The 18,018-nt window shown below is 52.3% G+C and overlaps 1 protein-coding gene across 2 annotated transcripts; it reads left to right on the top strand.

Annotated features, from left to right (window-relative positions):
• Window positions 1-3,114: 3,114 nt before the first annotated feature.
• On the top strand, window positions 3,115-16,435 carry AARS2 (alanyl-tRNA synthetase 2, mitochondrial). 2 transcript variants are annotated; one of them, XM_017547440.2, is made up of 22 exons: window positions 3,115-3,391; window positions 4,219-4,410; window positions 4,921-5,066; window positions 5,292-5,459; window positions 6,002-6,146; window positions 9,021-9,166; window positions 9,326-9,434; window positions 9,824-9,862; window positions 9,965-10,076; window positions 10,568-10,701; window positions 11,180-11,324; window positions 11,560-11,732; window positions 11,845-11,958; window positions 12,055-12,195; window positions 12,949-13,086; window positions 13,196-13,305; window positions 13,462-13,570; window positions 13,869-13,991; window positions 14,226-14,336; window positions 14,952-15,035; window positions 15,150-15,260; window positions 15,707-16,435. In XM_017547440.2, exons 1-22 carry the CDS (start codon window positions 3,149-3,151, stop codon window positions 15,869-15,871), a joined length of 2,958 nt encoding a protein of 985 aa, XP_017402929.1. In that variant the 5' UTR covers window positions 3,115-3,148; the 3' UTR covers window positions 15,872-16,435. The 2 variants fall into 2 exon arrangements, with proteins under 2 accessions (XP_017402929.1, XP_037601286.1); XM_037745358.1 differs by lacking the exon at window positions 15,150-15,260.
• The last annotated feature ends 1,583 nt before the right edge of the window (window positions 16,436-18,018 follow it).

Genomic DNA, 18,018 nt, shown 5'->3' with positions numbered 1-18,018 from the left:
ACCGGGAGCCTGCTAGAAATGCAGAATTTCACCCACCCCAGACCTACCGGATCATTGTCTGCATTTTTAACAAGATTTCAGGAGATCCATATGCATATATTAATGTTTGACAAGTATTGGTTGCTTTCACAATCCAGATAAGGCAATGCCATAAACACATACATCAAACCAGAAACACCTCTTGAAGGCTGAATTTTTAACCTAGACACTAAAAGACTGCTTTTATGATTTTTAAGAGGAAATTCCCACAGCTGAGTTCCCCATGCTCAGTAAGAGTGAAAATTCCCTCCTGTCTTCTCTGACCATCAACACAGGACAGAATGTCCCACTGACCTTGGGGTCCTGCTCTGAAAGCCAAAGGGGAAATCAGAAAGGACAATTCCTACTCCTAGAATAAGAGTGTTACATCTTTTAAACAAGGTGAAAGGGAGAGCACAAAGAATGGCTGGGTGCCTTGAATCTACCAAGATAAGTAGGTCAATGGCAACATATGGGAAAAGCCCAGTTCCAGGGAAGATAAAGCACCACTGTCTTAAACAATGAAAGGAGCGCCCGAAATGGTGCTCGCAAAACCCAGCTGAGTAACTCCCAAGAAACAGACTCTATTTGCATGTTAAACCTCAAAATGAAATTCCCACAAATACTAAGACAGTGGATCAGTACCCTTGAGAGAAGTTCCCAGGGTTGGTAACTTCCCTGTCTGATGAGTTTTCTCCACCTCCAACTATCTTGGGAAGCTGCAGGCCTTACGTTTAACTTCCTTATCAGATGACAGTTGCAAACCAGAATAGACACATCCCAGACCTAGATGAACCACTTGCTTCACTGGGAAACACTAAAAAGAACCTAATGATTCACCAAAGAACACCACATTTGAAAAAAAGAAAATTATCTTGCTCATGCATGGCTAAGAAAGAAAAAAAAAAAAAGAAAATTATCATTTTTAGTGGCAAAGACAAAATAAGATGAGAGAAAAACCTACTTCAAACAGAAAACAAGTAAAAACATTTTTCTAAAAATCCATGGTACATGCTACAACATGAAGGAAACTTGAAAACATTATTTTAGGTGAAAGAAGCCAGTTGCAAAGAACCACATATGATTCCATTTATGTGACATGTACAGAATATGCAAGGCTGTAGAGACGGAAGGTAGATTAGTGGTTGCCAAGGGCTAGGAGGGAAGAGGTGATTGGGGGTTAATGGCTAAAGGATTCAAGATTTCATTTGGAAGTAATGAAAATGTTCTAAAAGGGATTGTGGTGATGGATGGGCAACTCTATGTAAATATACTAAAAGCCATTGAACTGTATACTTCATTTAAATGGATGAATTGTATGTAAATTATATTTCAATAAAGCTGTTTAAAAAGTTATATGTCTCAATACTAGATCCACATTTGGAGTTTCTAATATAACACAATGACTTTCTGGGCAAAATCTGAAAAAAGAGTTGACATTCAGTACTGAGTAGAGGCCCTGGTAGGTTTGTATGGAAAAACACTTCCATCCCAGTTTGGGAAATAATTTCACAGTCTTGTCTAAAGATCATCAATCTTGGCCGAGTGCAGTGGCTCATGCCTGCAATCCCAGCACTTGAGGAGACCGAGGCGTGCAGATCATCTGAGGTTGGGAGTTCGAGACCAGCCTGACCCGACATGGAGAAATGCCGTCTCTAATAAAAATACAAAATTAGCCGGGCGTGGTGGTGCATGCCTGTAATCCCATCTACTTGGGAGGCTGAGGCAGGAGAATCACTTGAACACGAGAGGTGGAGGTTGCAGTGAGCCGAGATCGTGTCATTGCACTCCAGCCCGGGGAGCAAGAGCGAAACGACGTCTCAAAAAATAAAATTAAAAAAAGATCATCAATCTCACAGAAATCCCCATCTGGCTTTAGCTTCCTGTTCCAGAAACACTGGAAAAACCAAAACAGGCCAAATGCACTTTCAAAACAACACCTTTAATCTATGTGGGGAAGGGGAAGAAAAAGGGGATCATGGAATAGGTGCTGTCAGAATACAAAATTGAGAATGTACTGTTGTACAGAAATTCAAGCCTAGCGTAGACTCCCCAGAGAAACCACGTATCCAAAGACCCCAAATAACTTAACACACACAGAATTGTGGCTAAAAGAGACCACCTGGATGGCTAAGGTCTTCTCAGTTATTACACTGACCTCAGCTCTAGAACCTCTATTGAGTTTTAGCTTTGGCAAATTCTCTTCTCTCTTCCCAATGTGTTTAATTTCCCAAGCCAACGGCATCAAGAGAAGCCCTGTGAGCACCCTGACTGCACCCACAAGCACCTGTTGGCTTCAGGGTCACAGCTTTACTATGGAAAGCCAGAAGGGAGAGGTAAGACTGGTGTATCTCTTACCCTAAAGCAAAACACACAAAACCTTAGAGCACTGGAAGGCTTAGAGAGTGAAATCTCTGCAGCTATCAGCCAACTGCTTCCTCCTGCCTTGATGACCTGGATTCTCTCTGATCCCCAGGCAAATGAGAAGACCAAATGTCAGGCATTTAATAATATAGCAAATGCTGTCTGGCTTCTCTGTTCTCCTATGGACTCCTGCTTCAAGGACAAAATGGCTGTGTGTGATGCCAAGGTCCAAGGGAACTGGCAAATGCCTAGAACAGTGCCTAGCACATACTAGGTCTTCAATAAATATTTGTTGAATACCTCTTGAATGAATGCTGATATTCCCCTGTCACTCTCTGCCTTCTTCCCTCAGCCTGGAAAAACACACCACATCACACACACACACACACACACACACGAAGTTGAATCAACACCTTTTAATTGCAACCCCATTTATTACTTTGCTTATTAGCACAACAGCAATTACTGCTAGAATACAGATTTCAGTGGGCAGGGCATTTTGTCAATTTTGTACCCTAAACGCCCAAAACAATGCCTAACACATAGTAACCTCTCAATGAATATTTGTTTAATGCCGAATTAATTAAGAACCTACTATGTGCCAGGCGCTGTGCTAGACCGACTTCTGCTAGCGACCCAACCTCTTCCACCCAGGCGGCAGAGGCCGCCCCCAGAGTCCTCCTACCGCCAGGGGCCGCTGTAGGAAACACCTGGCTTCCTTCCCTCGTCACTCTTTGACCCTGTAAAGTCACTGCCCGGAGCTAAGATGGCGGCGTCGGTGGCAGCTGCAGCCCGGAGGCTGCGGCGGGCCATTCGAAGGTCGCCCGCATGGCAGGGCCCCAGCCATCGGCCGCTCTCATCGGAGCCCACTGCAGCCCAGGCCTCTGCGGTGAGGGCTGCCTTTCTGAACTTCTTTCGGGACCGCCATGGCCACCGACTGGTACCCTCCGCTTCCGTGCGGCCCCGCGGCGACCCCAGTTTGCTTTTCGTCAATGCGGGCATGAACCAGGTGAGGGCCGAACCATACCGATAGGGGGCGGAGTTTGTGAGTTTTCCAGTGAGAAAGACGCTGCAGGATTGGGTAAAAGAAGCAAGAGACGGAGTTCATGGTTTTTGGGGGAACGAGGACGGTGCTTGGTTGGGTAAAGTGATTAAGGAGGGACGGCGCTGAGTATAGGGAGGGTTAGGGGAGGGATTGAGCGGGGAATTTATGGATTGAGATTGAGTATTAGGTCCAGAAATAGCTGGCGTGGAATCCCATTGGGACAGATTGGTGGGGGAAGTCTGGTTTCATTTATTCGTTCGTTAAATAAAGATAATGCTTTCATTAAATGTTTATTGAGCACCTATTGTGTGCTGAGTACTATTCTCTAAACTTTTGATTTTTATCAATCACCCACCCTTTCTAGACTTCATTGTCCTCATCTGTAAAATAGGAGCGGCATAGGTTAACCTTAGAGGCTGTCTGGGATCCCTACTAGATGAGTCTCAGTTTTGTACTCTGAAGTTATTGGGTGTGTTTGAAGAAGCTGGGACGGAGGATGCCACCTTTCAGTGCCCTGTTTCCAGCTCCCAACACATCCCTCCTTCTTTTACCTTGCCTATTTTACTAGCAGAGGGTCTCTGGTTCATGATTTATCTACCTCTTCCCTGCTCCCCACACACCAGAGATGGCTGTCCCCAGGGTCTCAGGTTGTCCTCCTAGATTACACTGCACTTTCAGGGGCACAGTCAGCCTTCGGTGTGAACAGGCATCCCTATCCCCACTCCCCACCTTTCTCTTCTACTGAGAAATTGGGAAATCCCTCTCCCCCTCCCCACTTCATGTGCTTCCAGTTCAAGCCCATTTTTCTGGGCACCGTGAATCCACGAAGTGAGATGGCAGGCTTCCGACGTGTGGCCAACAGCCAGAAATGTGTGAGAGCTGGAGGACACCATAACGACCTGGAAGATGTGGGCCGAGACCTTTCCCATCACACCTTCTTTGAAATGCTTGGCAATTGGGCCTTTGGGGGTGAATATTTTAAGGTGAGTCTTTGGGGAGCAGTGGTCAGCCAAGAAGGGAGTCAAAGTTCATCCTGTTTCCATTGTACTGTCTGCTTAGGCAGGGCTAGTTGAGCAGGTGTAACAGGAATTACCTCACTTCCCTGATGGGATTGTAAGCCCCTTGAGGGCGGAGACTGTGCTTCCTGCCTAATGGCTACTCAAAAATTGTTGTTTGAATAAATGATCAAATAGCAATGCTAAGGTGCTTACTGGAGTTAGAGATCACCCCAGACTACAGTAGGCAGAGAATTTCATGTGAAAATGGGACTTGTTCTGGGACTTGAAAGAAGATAGGATGTAGGAGAAGGGGGAAGCTTTCTGGGCAGGAAAACACTCAGGCAGTAATGGTTCATGGTTTATTCTGGGAACAAGATGGCAGCAGAAATGCTCTTGTCTTAAGCCGAGGGCTAAACTCATGTGGCTTGATAACTTCAGTGTGGTCTCCCTCTCACCCATCTTCCATTCTCCACCCCATGCTGGTTTCTGCTGCAGGAGGAGGCTTGTAGCATGGCCTGGGAACTGCTGACTCAGGTCTATGGGATCCCTGAGGAAAGACTCTGGGTCTCCTACTTTGATGGTGACCCCAAGGCAAGGTTGGACCCAGACCTGGAGACCAGGGACATCTGGCTGAGCTTAGGGTAAGTCAACCCCCTCCTTATGTTCATTCCTGGAGGGCAGGAAGACTGGAAAATGGAGACTACCAGCACCAATCCTCAGAGTCTCAGCATATCATTCCAGGACACTGTGGGGTCAGCCCTGTTCCTCTTGCTGAGCTGCGACTTGAGGGAGGGGCTCTCGTGACAGAGAGGATCCCAGCTTCTGGGTCTGTCTGTCTCCCACCACTCACCTGCCTTTCTCCCCAGGGTGCCTGCTAGCCGTGTGCTTTCCTTTGGACCCCAAGAGAATTTCTGGGAGATGGGGGATACTGGCCCTTGTGGGCCCTGTGCTGAGATCCACTATGACCTTGCTGGTGGGGTGGGAGCCCCCCAGCTGGTAGAGCTTTGGAATCTGGTCTTCATGCAACACAACAGGTAATGGGGTGCTGAAGCAGGACGAGAATCCCTGGCTAGAAGTGGAAAAGGTGGCAATTAGGAGACTTTGATCTGTTTCATATAAAAACAAACACGTAAATGGTGCTTACCATATACCAGGCACAATTAACACTTTATAGATAAGAACTGATTTAATCCTAGTCCTTGCCTGTGGCAGTTTAAACAAGTCACTGCTAGTGTCTGGCCTCGTATCATATGATATAGTTGAACTTAATGATCTTAGATTGTCTTCTAGCCTTGACATGTCTTTCTAAGGGCAAAGTATTCTGTCCTAAGATGGGATGTCGGGTGCCCAGGCAAGGGCTCAAGCAAGAGTGAGAGTGGAGATAGCCCTGTATGAGCAAGGACAAGACCCAAGGCCGTATCATCTGCTATTGCAGGGTGGCAGGGGAAGATACTGCTTGTCTGGCTCCTCCCACTGTCAGCCCTCTTGGGCCCCCTCCTTCTCTACTCCACTTGGGCATCTGTCTCACACTTGTAATCCTGGGTGGGGCCTTACCTTGCACACCTTCCCTGTCCAGAGAGGCAGATGGAAGCCTGCAGCCCCTGCCCCAGCGGCATGTGGACACGGGAATGGGCTTGGAAAGGCTGGTGGCCGTGCTGCAAGGCAAACACTCCACCTACGACACTGACCTCTTTTCCCCATTGCTCAGCGCCATACACCAGGTGAGTGCCTCTTCCCTTCCAGAAGCCCTCCAACCTGCTCTTCACAGCCCTCAGCTCCATTGCGCTCCGTCTTTGTTGAGAACTCAGAATGTTCTCAGCATCTGAGGACAATAACCAACCAAGAATTCCAAGATGTCACGCAAGACACTAGGATTCATTACTTATTACCTAGTTTTGCTCCTGACTCCTTCTTTCATTTATGTGTTGAGTGGCTCCTTTGTGTCAAGTCTTTTGTGCTTGGTACAGAAGACACAGCAGTAAACAGAAAAGAGATCATGAAGATTACATGCTAGCATGAGAGATAGACAATAAATGTGTTAAAGCACAAGGTAATAGCTTACAGATTGTGAACAGGCAGTAAACACGGGTGAAAGTAACTAGGAGGAAGGAGGGTGCAGAGGAATCTTAGATAAGGTGTTTGGGGAAGGCTCACCAAGAAGGTGACCTTTGAGTTGAGCCCCAACGGAAGAGGAATCAACCACAGGAAGCTCTTTCCAGGCAGAGGGGACAGCAGGTACCAAGGGCCTTAGTACTGATGGATTGGATGAGGAGGGGAAAGAGAAATCAAAGATGGCTCCCAGGCTATTGACTTGAGGAACAAGGTGAATGGCATGACTGTTTATTGAGATGAAGCTTGGGGAAGAGAGGGGTTTGGAGCTAGGTGAATCAAGCTTCCTGCTTTGGAGCATTTTCATGTGTGTGTAGCTTATACCCTCCTTCCTTTCCCCCCAAGAAAGGGCTTGACATGTGCCAAGAACAAAAAGGTGGCCAACCGGCTAAAGGAGAATCCCATGGGATATAGTAGGAACATGTGTCATTTAGCTTTTGCTGTATAACAAGCCACCCTAATGCTCTGTGGCTTAACCGACAACCATTTATTTGCCCCCCTGAGTCTGCAGGCTAGCAGTTTAGGCTGGGCTTTCTTTGGGTCTTGTGTGAGCTCACTCATCCATCTGTGGTCAGCTGAGAGGCAGCTCCTCTTCTGGGGCTTGGCTGACTGTCAGTTTGGGGGCAGTCTGGGTGACTAGGCCATGTGTCTGTCATCACCTAGCTGGCTAGTCTGGGCTTGTCCACATCACAGCTCAGCAAGGTTCCAAGACAGATCAGACACATAGGCTCAGAACAGTGTTATTTCTACCATATTCTGTGGGCCAAAGCAAGTCACAAAGCCAGCACAGATTCAGAGGATGGAGAAATAGATTCTGTCTCTTGATGGGAAACAGCTGTGAAGTCCCATTTTAAAGTGGCATATGCATAGGAAAGGGCCATTTTTGCGAACAGTCTACTACAGAGAAGAAGACAGAGTCCAGTCTTGTGGGCCTTAAAATCCAAAGTGGTGCTTTGATTCTCAGAGTGGTCGAGAAGGGTTCTCAGGACCAGGTGCGGTGGCTCACGCCTATAATCCCAGCACTTGGGGAGGCTGAGGGAGGCGGATCACTTGAGGTCAGGACCAGCCTGACCAACATGGCAAAACCCTGTCTCTACTAAAAAATAGAAAAATTAGCCTGGCATGATGGCACACACCTGTAGTCCCAGCCACTTGGGAGGCTGAGACAGGAGGAAATTGCTTGAACCCGGGAGGTGGAGGTTGCTGTGAGCCGAGATCGTGCCACTGCACTCCAACCTGGGTGACAGAGTGAGACTTAGTCACTAAATAAATAAATAAATAAATAAAAGTGTGCATCAGATCATGCCACTCCCAGCTGATAACTTTTTTTTTTTTGAGGCAGAGTCTTGCTCTGTTGCCCGTGCTGGAGTGCAGTGGCATGATCTCGGCTCACTGCTACTTCTGCCTCCTGGACTCAAACTATTCTGCTGCCTCAGCCTCCTGAGTAGCTGGGATTACAGGTGCCCACCACCACCCCTGGCTAATTTTTGTATTTTTAGTAGAGATGGGCTTTCACCATGTTGGCCAGGCTAGTCTCGAACTCCTGACCTTGGGTGATCCACCCACTTCAGCCTCCCAGAGTGTTGGGATTACAGGCATGAGCCACTGTGCCCGGCCTGATGTACAGTTTTGAAAGGCTGCTCCTGTTGCTGTGTGGAGGATGAACTGGAGGGAGACGAGAGCAGAAGCTGAGGAATCAGTTGGGAGGCTATTACCAGTCCAGGCAAAGATCACAGGGCGTGGCTTCAGCTAACAGCAGTGGAAGTAGAGACAAATAGATTGATTTGAGATATCTCATGGAGGTAGAAGCAAAAGGACCCACTGATGAATTGGATGGGGAGGAGAAAGAGAAATCAAAGATGGTTCCCAGGCTATTGACTTGAGCAACACAGTGAATGGCATGACTGTTTACTGAGATGAAGCTTGGGGAAGAGAGAGGTTTGGAGCTAGATAAACAAGCTCCCTGCCTTGGATCACTTCCATGTGTATGTAGCTTACGCCCTCCCTCCCTGCCCACCCCCACAAAAGATGGGAGAGTCGAGAACAGGTAGTGGAAAGCACCTGGAGTCCAACAGGCCTGGCTGAGATCTCAGATCTGTTCCTCGTGAGCTGGGTAGCCTGTATCACCAAGTTCCTCTGAGCCTCAGCTTCCTCTTCTTTAAAGCAAGGATACTGATGCCTCCCGGAACAGGCTGTTTTGGGGATTAGAGGTCATGTTGTTCAAGCACTCACCCAGTTTTGATAGTAGAAATTCAGTAAGGGGTCACAGAGATGATCACTTGTAGCACCAAACATGAGCCCCATGAGGACAGGGCCTGGCTCCTGTTCATCCGTAAGGCTTCTCAGCCCATGACTGGACTGGCAAGGCCATTCTGGATGTGGTTGGCTTTAGGGCTGAGGGCAGGTGCTCTGGAAGTGTTAAAGAGCACCCACCTGGGCCAGGTCAGGCAGGGCCACTGGCTGACTCTTTCTCTCCTGCTTTCCAGGGCTGCAGGGTACCCCCTTACTTGGGCCGGGTAGGGGTGGCAGATGAGGGGCGCACAGACACAGCGTACCGCGTGGTAGCTGACCACATCCGCACACTCAGCATCTGCATCGCTGATGGCGTCTTTCCTGGGATGTCAGGTGCCCCGTGAGTGTGGAAGGGCTACAGAGAGGACAAGGGCTGCTGGGGGTCACAGGTGGAGGAGGGAAGGAAGAGGAGAGGTGGGTCTGGTTGAGCTAGTAGGAGGAATGGGGGGAGGGAGAGTTTTGGGGTGGGAGTTCATGTCTGGGCTCTGAACCCCTTTAGGTTGATTCTTCGTCGGATCCTCCGTCGAGCTGTGCGTTTCTCCACAGAGATCTTAAAGGCACCACCTGGCTTCCTAGGCAGCCTGGTGCCTGTAGTGGTGGAGACATTGGTAAGGGGAGAGCTGCTTCTCCATTCTGGGCCTTCCTGGGCACTTGGGGAGCCTATCACTGAGCCTAGACAGTGTCCCCAGGTACCAGCCTAGCCTGGATGCCCAGGGGTCCCCACCCTAAATGCCTAGCCCAGCATCCTATCAGCAAGCTAAGAAAACTGTCCTTGCTTACAAGAAACAGGGAGACTTGAGCAGGCTCCTTGCTCAAACTGCTGAGCCTTTGACCTTAGGACCCCCTTCTGCCACCCTACAGGGAAAGCAGTTCCCCATTTGAGACCCTCTCCCAGCCCTCAATGTGTCTGACGCCAGGGCAGGTGTCCTTAGGGAGGCACAGGGTGGAGAGGTGGGGGTGGGTTGGTTGCCTTTCATACCTTCTCCACCTCCCCCAGGGAGATGCTTATCCGGAACTGCAAAGGAACTCAGCCCAGGTACTGGATTCGGTTGGGAGAGAAAGGGGCTGATGGGAGAGATGTGGAGAGAGACCCTCCCTCTAAGGAGACACAGCTTCACTTCTGCTCTGCCTGGTTCAGATAGCCAACCTGGTGTCAGAGGATGAAGCAGCCTTCCTGGCCTCCCTGCAGCGGGGTCGGCGGATCATTGATCGGACTCTGAGGAGCCTGGGGCCTTCAGATATGTTCCCTGGTGAGTGGGGTACCTAGCCCCTGCACAAGAGGCTCACTGAGACTCGCCAGGATGGGCCGAGGAGGGGGCTCTGGGCCAGCCCCATGCCTCATGTCCACCCCCTACCTCAGCCCAATGTTCCTCTCTTCCTGAACTCTCCTTCCATACCCAGACCCCTCTGCAGCAGGAACACCACCCTGCCTCTCCCCATCCACACTGCCCAGCAAGTCCTGCCTCCTGCTTTCCTAGGTTGGCTTCATGCATAGACAGCTTCCCTCCTCCTTTGAAATGACGTGTGCCCAGGGAGTATCCTAGACTAGCCCCAACTCTGGCCTTGATGCATGAAGCCTGAATGTGCCCCCTCTCCTGAGGCTGCGCAGTATGGAGGGGGTATTTATTTGTGTTTGGCATCTGGTGGCTTCTGCATGGTTAGAAAGGCCCTGGCCTTATTTTCTTCCCTTCTTTGTCTTATCCCTCCCCTCCCCAACATTTTTTGTCTTCCTTTCTCAAAGCTGAAGTGGCCTGGTCCTTGTCACTGGCTGGAGACCTGGGGCTTCCCTTGGACCTGGTAGAGCTGATGCTGGAGGAGAAAGGGGTGCAGCTAGACTCCGCTGGGCTGGAACGTTTGGCCCAGGAAGAAGCTCAGGTATAAGCTATCCCACCCCCATGCTGGGTTCTGTTGGGGCATCCCTTCCCCAGCCCTGAGCTCCTGGGGGAAGAACTGCGGCTATTGTGAGGAAGCAAGAGGCTGAGACAGGACCTGTCCTCTCACCTGGGAGGTTTCTAAAACCTCAGGCCACAACCTGCAGAGAGCAACACTAGCCAAAGTGCTAAACACAGGAGCAGAAGCTAGCACAGCTTCCTGGAGAGGGGCCCTCCAGGGGCAGTGGTGGGCAGGGAGGCCTGATCCTGAGGAGCCCAGATCCTGAGGAGCCCATACGATGGATGGTTCAGCGACCAGCCCAGGGGCTCTACCAGCCAGCCAAGCCCTGAGTACTTATCCCAGAAGGGCTGCAGCGTCCTCAGCTGCACGGCAGGGACAGGGCTGTGCGAGGCTGAAGTCCCATGCAGCCCTGTGACATGCATTCTCCATGTACCTCTTCCGTGACATGCCCATCCTGCAGCACCGGGCACAGCAGGCTGAGCCAGTTCAGAAGCAGGGATTGTGGCTTGATGTCCATGCTCTGGGGGAGCTGCAGCGCCGAGGAGTGCCCCCAACTGACGACAGCCCCAAATATGACTACTCTTTGCAACCCAACGGAGGTTATGGTGAGAGCCTGGACTGAGGCGTGTGGCCACAAGCTTGCCTGACCCTGACTGGGAAGAATGTCCAATGTGGTTGCTGCTAGCCCCTATGCATTCCCCAGGATGACCACCAGGGGTCTCTGTGGCCCCCACCTGGAAGCACCCCCACCAGTGGGGTGCCTGTTGTCCCCAACACACAGACCCACCTCCAGATCCCCAGCCCCTGTCCAGCACTAATAACCATTCCGTGCCCTGGTAGAGTTTGGTGCCTGCGAGGCCCAGGTGTTGCAGCTGTATACAGAGGACGGGATAGCAGTGGCCTCCGTGGGGAAAGGCCAGCGCTGTGGCCTCCTCTTGGATAAGACCAACTTCTACGCAGAACAGGGGGGCCAGGCTTCAGACCGTGGCTACCTGGTGCGGGCAGGGCAAGAGGTGAGTCCGCTCCACAACCCAGGCTAGTTTCTGTGGGAGGTAGACCCAAGCCTTGGGTGGGAACCGAGGGGAGGGAAAGGCTACAGGCACCTTGACCTCTCCCCTCCCCCAGGATGTGCTGTTCCCAATAGCCCGTGCCCAGGTCTGTGGGGGTTTCATTCTGCATGAGGCAGTAGCCCCTGAGTGCCTGCAGATAGGGGACCAGGTGCAGCTGCATGTGGATAAGGTAAGGATCCTCCCTGACTTCCCAACACCCTGCAGCCCCTTCACTCTCCCCACCCCCTGCCCTCACCCAGGACCCTGGGTGACACAAGTGTTTCAGGCCTGGCGTCTGGGCTGCATGGAGAAGCACACGGCCGCCCACCTGCTGAACTGGGCACTGCGGCAGACCCTGGGCCCTGGCACAGAGCAGCAGGGCTCCCATCTCAATCCTGAGCGGCTGCGCTTCGATGTGGTCACCCAGGTGAGTCCAGCACAGAAAGACAGGCTTCATGTGAGGTGAGGTTAGGTGACAGGCTTAAAGAAAGATAGCCTGCTGTAAGCAGGTTGACCAATCTAAGGACCTAGGCTCCAGACCCAGCATGGCCACCCAGTCGCTATGGAACCCTGGGCAAGTCCCTTCCCCTTGGGTTCTTCCAGCAGCAGTGAGGAGCCAGGCTACAGGGTGTCTGGAGTCTTGCCCAGCTCTGATGTTGTGGAATTCTAAAGGGTCTCCAGCAGGGGCCCTCCCTTCACCTCCAGCCACGCCCCTTCCTTGTTTCTGCTGTCACCCAAGCCATTCTTGCTCGAACTGGGCTGCCCTCTCTGCTGCCACCCTGTCTCCCTGCCCAACTTGCACATCTGGCTCAAATCCTTTCTGCAGGAAGCACTTGCTGGCTGACCCCATCCCACCTGCTTATTTCCTGCCCCTGCATCCCCCAGTCCTGTAGTTCCCTCTTCCATTGAGCTGCCCCTTGTAAGCTACTTGTGGATACAGCCTCCTTTTTCTGTTTCTTCATCAACGTCTGGGGCCTAGTGAAAGGCCTGGAGCTTCCCATAGGCCCAACTCTCAGATAGCTTTCTAAGGAAGAGAATTGTCTGCTCAACCTGTTATGTGCTAGCCACTATTCTAGAACCTGGGGATAGCTCAGTGGACACTGACCATGTTTTAATGCATCAGTTACAGGTAAGGGGCTGACTGCCTGTTGGTCTTTCCATTTCCTCCCCACCCCTCCAGACCCCATTGACTCCAGAGCAGCTCCGGGCGGTGGAGAACACCGTGCAGGAGGCTGTGAGGCAGGATAAGGCCGTGTACATGGAGGAGGTGGCCTTGGCGCTCACCGTCCAGGTCCCTGGCCTGCGCACTCTGGATGAGGTGAGTTGGGGAAGCCCTTTTGGTGGAGATCAGGGGCCTCCTTCAGGCATACTAGGAGGCTTTACCCTTCTCCTTTGGCAGCTAATGGGTCTATCCCTCTTGACCTCAGGTTTACCCAGACCCTGTGCGAGTGGTGTCAGTGGGGGTGCCCGTAGCCCATGCATTGGACCCGGCCTCCCAAGCCGCACTGCAGACCTCTGTGGAGCTATGCTGTGGGACGTGAGTCGCTGTTTTGTGCTGCCTGGCCCAGGGGCCCTGGGTCCTTGCCCTTCCTTGGTCTTTGGAGCCATCAGCCCTTGATGGGCGATACTTTCTGGCTTCTCCCTTCTCTCCTGTCATCCCCCTTGACTTTCTGCTCCCTCCTTCCTCCCATAGGCACCTGTTACGTACAGGGGCTGTAGGGGACCTGGTTATCATCGGGGAGCGCCAGCTTTCCAAAGGCACCACCCGCCTACTGGCTGTCACGGGGGAGCAGGCCCAGCAGGTCAGCATGCCAGTAGGCTTGGGACTTCTGGGTTGAGTGGGTGCAGGGGACACATGCAGGTGACATGCTCAGGGCTCAGGGGTGCCCAGCAGCAGAGCCAGTGTTCATACGTGCATACCAATGTGGCCATACCAGCTGTTGGCAGCTGGCATCTGTTTTGATTATTTGGTGCTGGTGCCTTGATTGGTCCTGATTGTTATGTCTAATTTGTCCCTGACCAGTAATGAGTTGAGAGGCCTTGTCCTGGGGAGATGAATGTCAACCTGGTGGCCCTGACCCTCCGGTTCCCTTCCGGCAGGCCCAAGAGCTAGGCCAGAGCCTAGCCCAGGAAGTGAAAGCAGCCACTGAGCGGCTGAGTCAAGGGAGCCGGGATGGGGTGGAGGCACATCGGCTATCCAAGGACATAGGACGACTCATTGAAGTGAGGGCCACGCCTACCGTGGAGCTGTTCCCCAACCTCTCCTGGCCCTATTCCCCCCTGCCCCCATGCCTCCCTGGACCCCCCCTAGACTCTCCCCAGCTCTTCAGTCGGGTTGGGCTCCAGCTGGCCCAGATACTTGTCTGCAGTGTGGGTGGCTTCCCTGGCCCTGTGGGTCCCTACCTCAGAGACTATGGCTCAGGAAGGGCAGGGGTGATGCACTGCTTCTGGCCATAGGCTGTGGAGACTTCTGTGATGCCCCAGTGGCAGCGACGGGAGCTGCTGGCCACACTGAAGATGCTGCAGCGGCGTGCCAACACTGCCATCCGTAAGCTGGAGATGGGGCAGGTGAGAGGAGGTTTCGCTGTATCCTTGTGCCTAGAGATGCTCCAACACATATACTGAGAAGTCTCAAGGGCTGGGGAAGGGGGTGAGTCAGAGGCTGTGCAAGGACATGGGGATGGGGTGGTGGCAGCTTCTTCCTTCTCCTGCCAGCTGGGAACCATCACCCAGGCCATTCCCCTACTTCTCTCTCTGTCAAACTGTGTTTCTCCCCCAACTCCCAAGTCTGGCTCAGACCTCTCTCCCCACCCCGGGAAGCCTGCTGACTTGATTAGTGCCATTCAGCCCTGATTGCACCTTCACTGTGGATCCCCCTTCCTCCCGCCCACTCCTGGTCCATCTGTACTCTGACCTTCCTCCTTTCACCTTCAGCGACCTATTTGTAGGGGCCTGGAGCTATGATGAAAGGGAAGCGGCAAGGGAGGTGGGGAAGGACACATGTGGGACCCAAAAAGGAGGCTACCCTAAGCAGAGTCCCTGCCACCTCTGCTTAGAGCTGACGACCTTTGGGGTGGGTGGGGGAAGAGGGGATTGCTCAACTGGGGCTCAGTTCAGGAGTGGGGGATAATTGGAAACCTGCCTCTCAGCCTGACCCCGCTGCTGGTCCTTCCTGCCCCATAGGCTGCAAAGAAAACCCAGGAGCTGCTGGAGCGGCACTCGAAGGAACCTCTGATTGTGGACACAGTCTCTGCTGAGTCCCTCTCAGTGAGTGCTGGCCAAGCAGGGCTGCCCCAGGGTCTGGGGAGGGCACAGTCCTGACCAGGGGGTAGCTGGGGTCTGGGAAGCTATGGGCTCACCAATCTGCTTTTCATGGCCCAGGTGCTGGTGAAGGTCGTACGGCAGCTGTGTGAGCAGGCCCCCAATACATCTGTGCTCCTACTCAGCCCCCAGCCTTTGGGGAAGGTGTTGTGTGCCTGTCGGGTGGCCCAGGTGAGGGAAGTGGGGGAGCAGCCCATCACCCCCTTACCACCCATCCTGGTCTGGCTGTCTGATTTTACACCTTTAATTCTCCCAGACAAAGGGGCCAAGGCTGGGTGGAGGTATCTATGAGCATATTCCAGGACAGGGATAGGGGAATCTCCTTGTTCCTAAAAACAGCCCTCCCCACCCCAGAAAGCACCCAGAGATTCCTTAATTACCAACCCCTCCCAGGCCTCACATCCCTTGTAAACAAGTAGCAGATGTTCACGTTCATAAACCTCCCCACACATATTTCCAGCCCAACCCTTCTCCTGCTTGTCAGCCAACACCCCCACCATGTTCTCAGCTGGGAACGGGCTGCTGATCACCTTCAGCTCTGCTGTTGAGGGTACCGTGAGTGGATGCCGGCAGGGAGGGCCACTCTGCATCACTTCCCCTTCTGATTCTGTTCCTAGGGTGCCACGCCCACCTTCACAGCCGAGGCCTGGGCACTGGCAGTGTGCAGCCACATGGGGGGCAAGGCCTGGGGCTCGAGAGTGGTGGCCCAAGGCAATGGAAGCACTGCTGACCTGGAAGCTGCCCTCAACACAGCCCGAGCCTATGCCCTCAACCAGCTCTGACCCAGGCCCACCCAGGGACCCGCATGGACTAAAGGCAAGTGCCAGGTTGCCCTGAAGGAGCCAGCAGAACTCCCCACAGGCTGAAGAAAGGACTAGAGACTGGAGGCCAGCAGCTGAGCCAAAGAGGACCATGTGGACCAGGCCCTGCATGACACAAGGAGATAACGGGCTAGGGAAGGCAGAAGTGGGCCCAGAGACACACACCCCCTTGGTGAATGAGAAGACATGGTTGTGATTGCACATTAGAAATTATTGCACAGAGGATAGGAAGCTCCAGAAGGTTCTATTTGAAAAAGAACACTGTTTCCCCTCCCAGCAACCTGGTATGGGTGCCCTAACACCAGTCTGAACTCAAAACTATCTGAAAGGCCACCTGGGATCCAAATCGGGCCATCCTCATTGCCATGAGTGCTCAGACAGGCTCTGCATGCCTGGCAATGGTGGGCACCGACAATAGGCTCCCTGGCTACCGGGAAGATACAGAATCATCCTGTGAAAATCATTTCAGCAGCGCAGAGCCTCTTTACTATCACTTTTTTCATTGACAGCATTAACAGTGACCTCAGCCAAGCGCGGTGTCTCACACCTGTAATCCCAGCACTTGGGAGGCCAGGGCGGGTGGATTTCCTGAGCTCAGGAGTTTGAAACCAGCCTGGGCAACACAGTGAAACCCCATCTCTACTAAAATACAAAAAATTAGCCAGGCGTGGAACTACGGCCATGTGCCTATAGTTCCAGCTACTCAAGAGGCTGAGGCAGGAGAATTGCTTGAACCCAGGAGGCGGAGGTTGCAGTGAGTTGAGATCACACCACTGCACTCCAGCGTGAACAACAGAGCAAGACTGTCTCCAAAAAAAAAAAAAAAACTCTAAATTGGGCCCTGCTCATTTGTTGATAACTTGAGCAACTGAGAATGTTTCAAGCACTAAACTAATGATTCCTTCCTTCATGGAGTCTGCTTCTTATGGAGGAAACACGCAATAAAGCGAAGGACAAGGGTCAGGCTTTGTGGCTCACAACTATAATCTTGGCATTTTGGGAGGCTGAGGTTGGAGGATCGCTTGAGGCCAGAAGTGCTAGAACAGCCTGCACAAACACAGCAAGACCCTGTCTCTAAAAAAGAAAATTGTGATCTTTCTGCCTCAGCCTCCTAAGTAGCTGAGATTACCCACACCTTTGTCCCAGCTACTTGGGAGGCTGAGGGGGGAAGATCACTTTAGCCCAGGAGTTCAAGGCTGCAGTGAGCTATGATTGCACCAATGCACTCCAGCCTGGGCAACAGAGTGAGACCTTGTGTCAGACAGTGATGAGGTCTGGGGGGAAAATACAGACTGGGGATGAGGAGTGTGGATGGTGGCACCTCCCTCACCGAGAGGCAGCATGTGAGCAGGAACTGGGAGGTGAGAGTCTGCACCATGTGGAAATCTAAGGGAAAAGCATTCCAGGCTGAGGGAACAGCCAATTCAGAGACTGTGAGGCGGCCAGTGCCACTGAGCAGTCAGCTGGGATAGGAGCCGGTGATGAGGTTGGAGAGCAGGGTCAGACAAGCAATATGCTGAATAAAACAAGTTGTACAGCACCTGCCTCAAGCCTGAGCTGAAGCTGAAAATTGGCAGCTCAAAGCAAGAGGAAGCCAAGAGATGGAGGGGAGCCCTCCTTCCCTACCAGAATGAGTCCACCTCAGACAGCAGACATTGGACCTCTGCCTCTGTTCCTAGATCTCTGTTGCTAGATGCAGGAAAAGGCCTCAGGGGACCCATCTTCAAATCAAGGGCTCCCTGGCTACCAAGTTCTGTCTAGTAAAAATTATTCGAGCAGCATGGGCCCTCCTGGCATCATTTTCTGCACAGTTTCTCATTCTAATTAAGGCACCGATGATTTGCTGGTAAGGCACCGGTGAGGGCTTGAAGAGACCCAATCCTGGTGCCTGGCCCCTCACTGCTTACAGAGCTTTGCCTCAGCATCCTGGCCACTGGAGCAGTAGCCACTATTCGGCAGTGCTCACCACAGGCCCAGCTCCAAGCTCCGCGGGCGCCAAGATGAGTTGTAGCACCCCTGATTTATTGAATTAACAGAGCTTCGAGGTTTTCGTCCAGGGTAACCAACTAATAGTCCTCAGCAGAACTGAAATCAAAGCTACCACCTTG

The sequence above is a fragment of the Cebus imitator genome, unplaced genomic scaffold, assembly GCF_001604975.1.
Source record: "Cebus imitator isolate Cc_AM_T3 unplaced genomic scaffold, Cebus_imitator-1.0 Scaffold197, whole genome shotgun sequence".
NCBI classification, from domain to species: Eukaryota; Metazoa; Chordata; class Mammalia; order Primates; family Cebidae; genus Cebus; species Cebus imitator.
This window is presented reverse-complemented; position numbering and strand designations above follow the sequence as displayed.

Bases quoted from the DNA above. Each gene is read 5' to 3' on its own strand.
- AARS2 (XM_017547440.2), top strand. From the start codon at position 3,149: ATGGCGGCGTCGGTGGCAGCTGCAGCCCGGAGGCTGCGGCGGGCCATT. The intron at 5,460-6,001 runs GTAATGGGGTGC...TTCCCTGTCCAG, and splicing joins GTCTTCATGCAACACAACAG to AGAGGCAGATGGAAGCCTGC. The intron at 11,325-11,559 runs GTGAGAGCCTGG...GTGCCCTGGTAG, and splicing joins GCAACCCAACGGAGGTTATG to AGTTTGGTGCCTGCGAGGCC.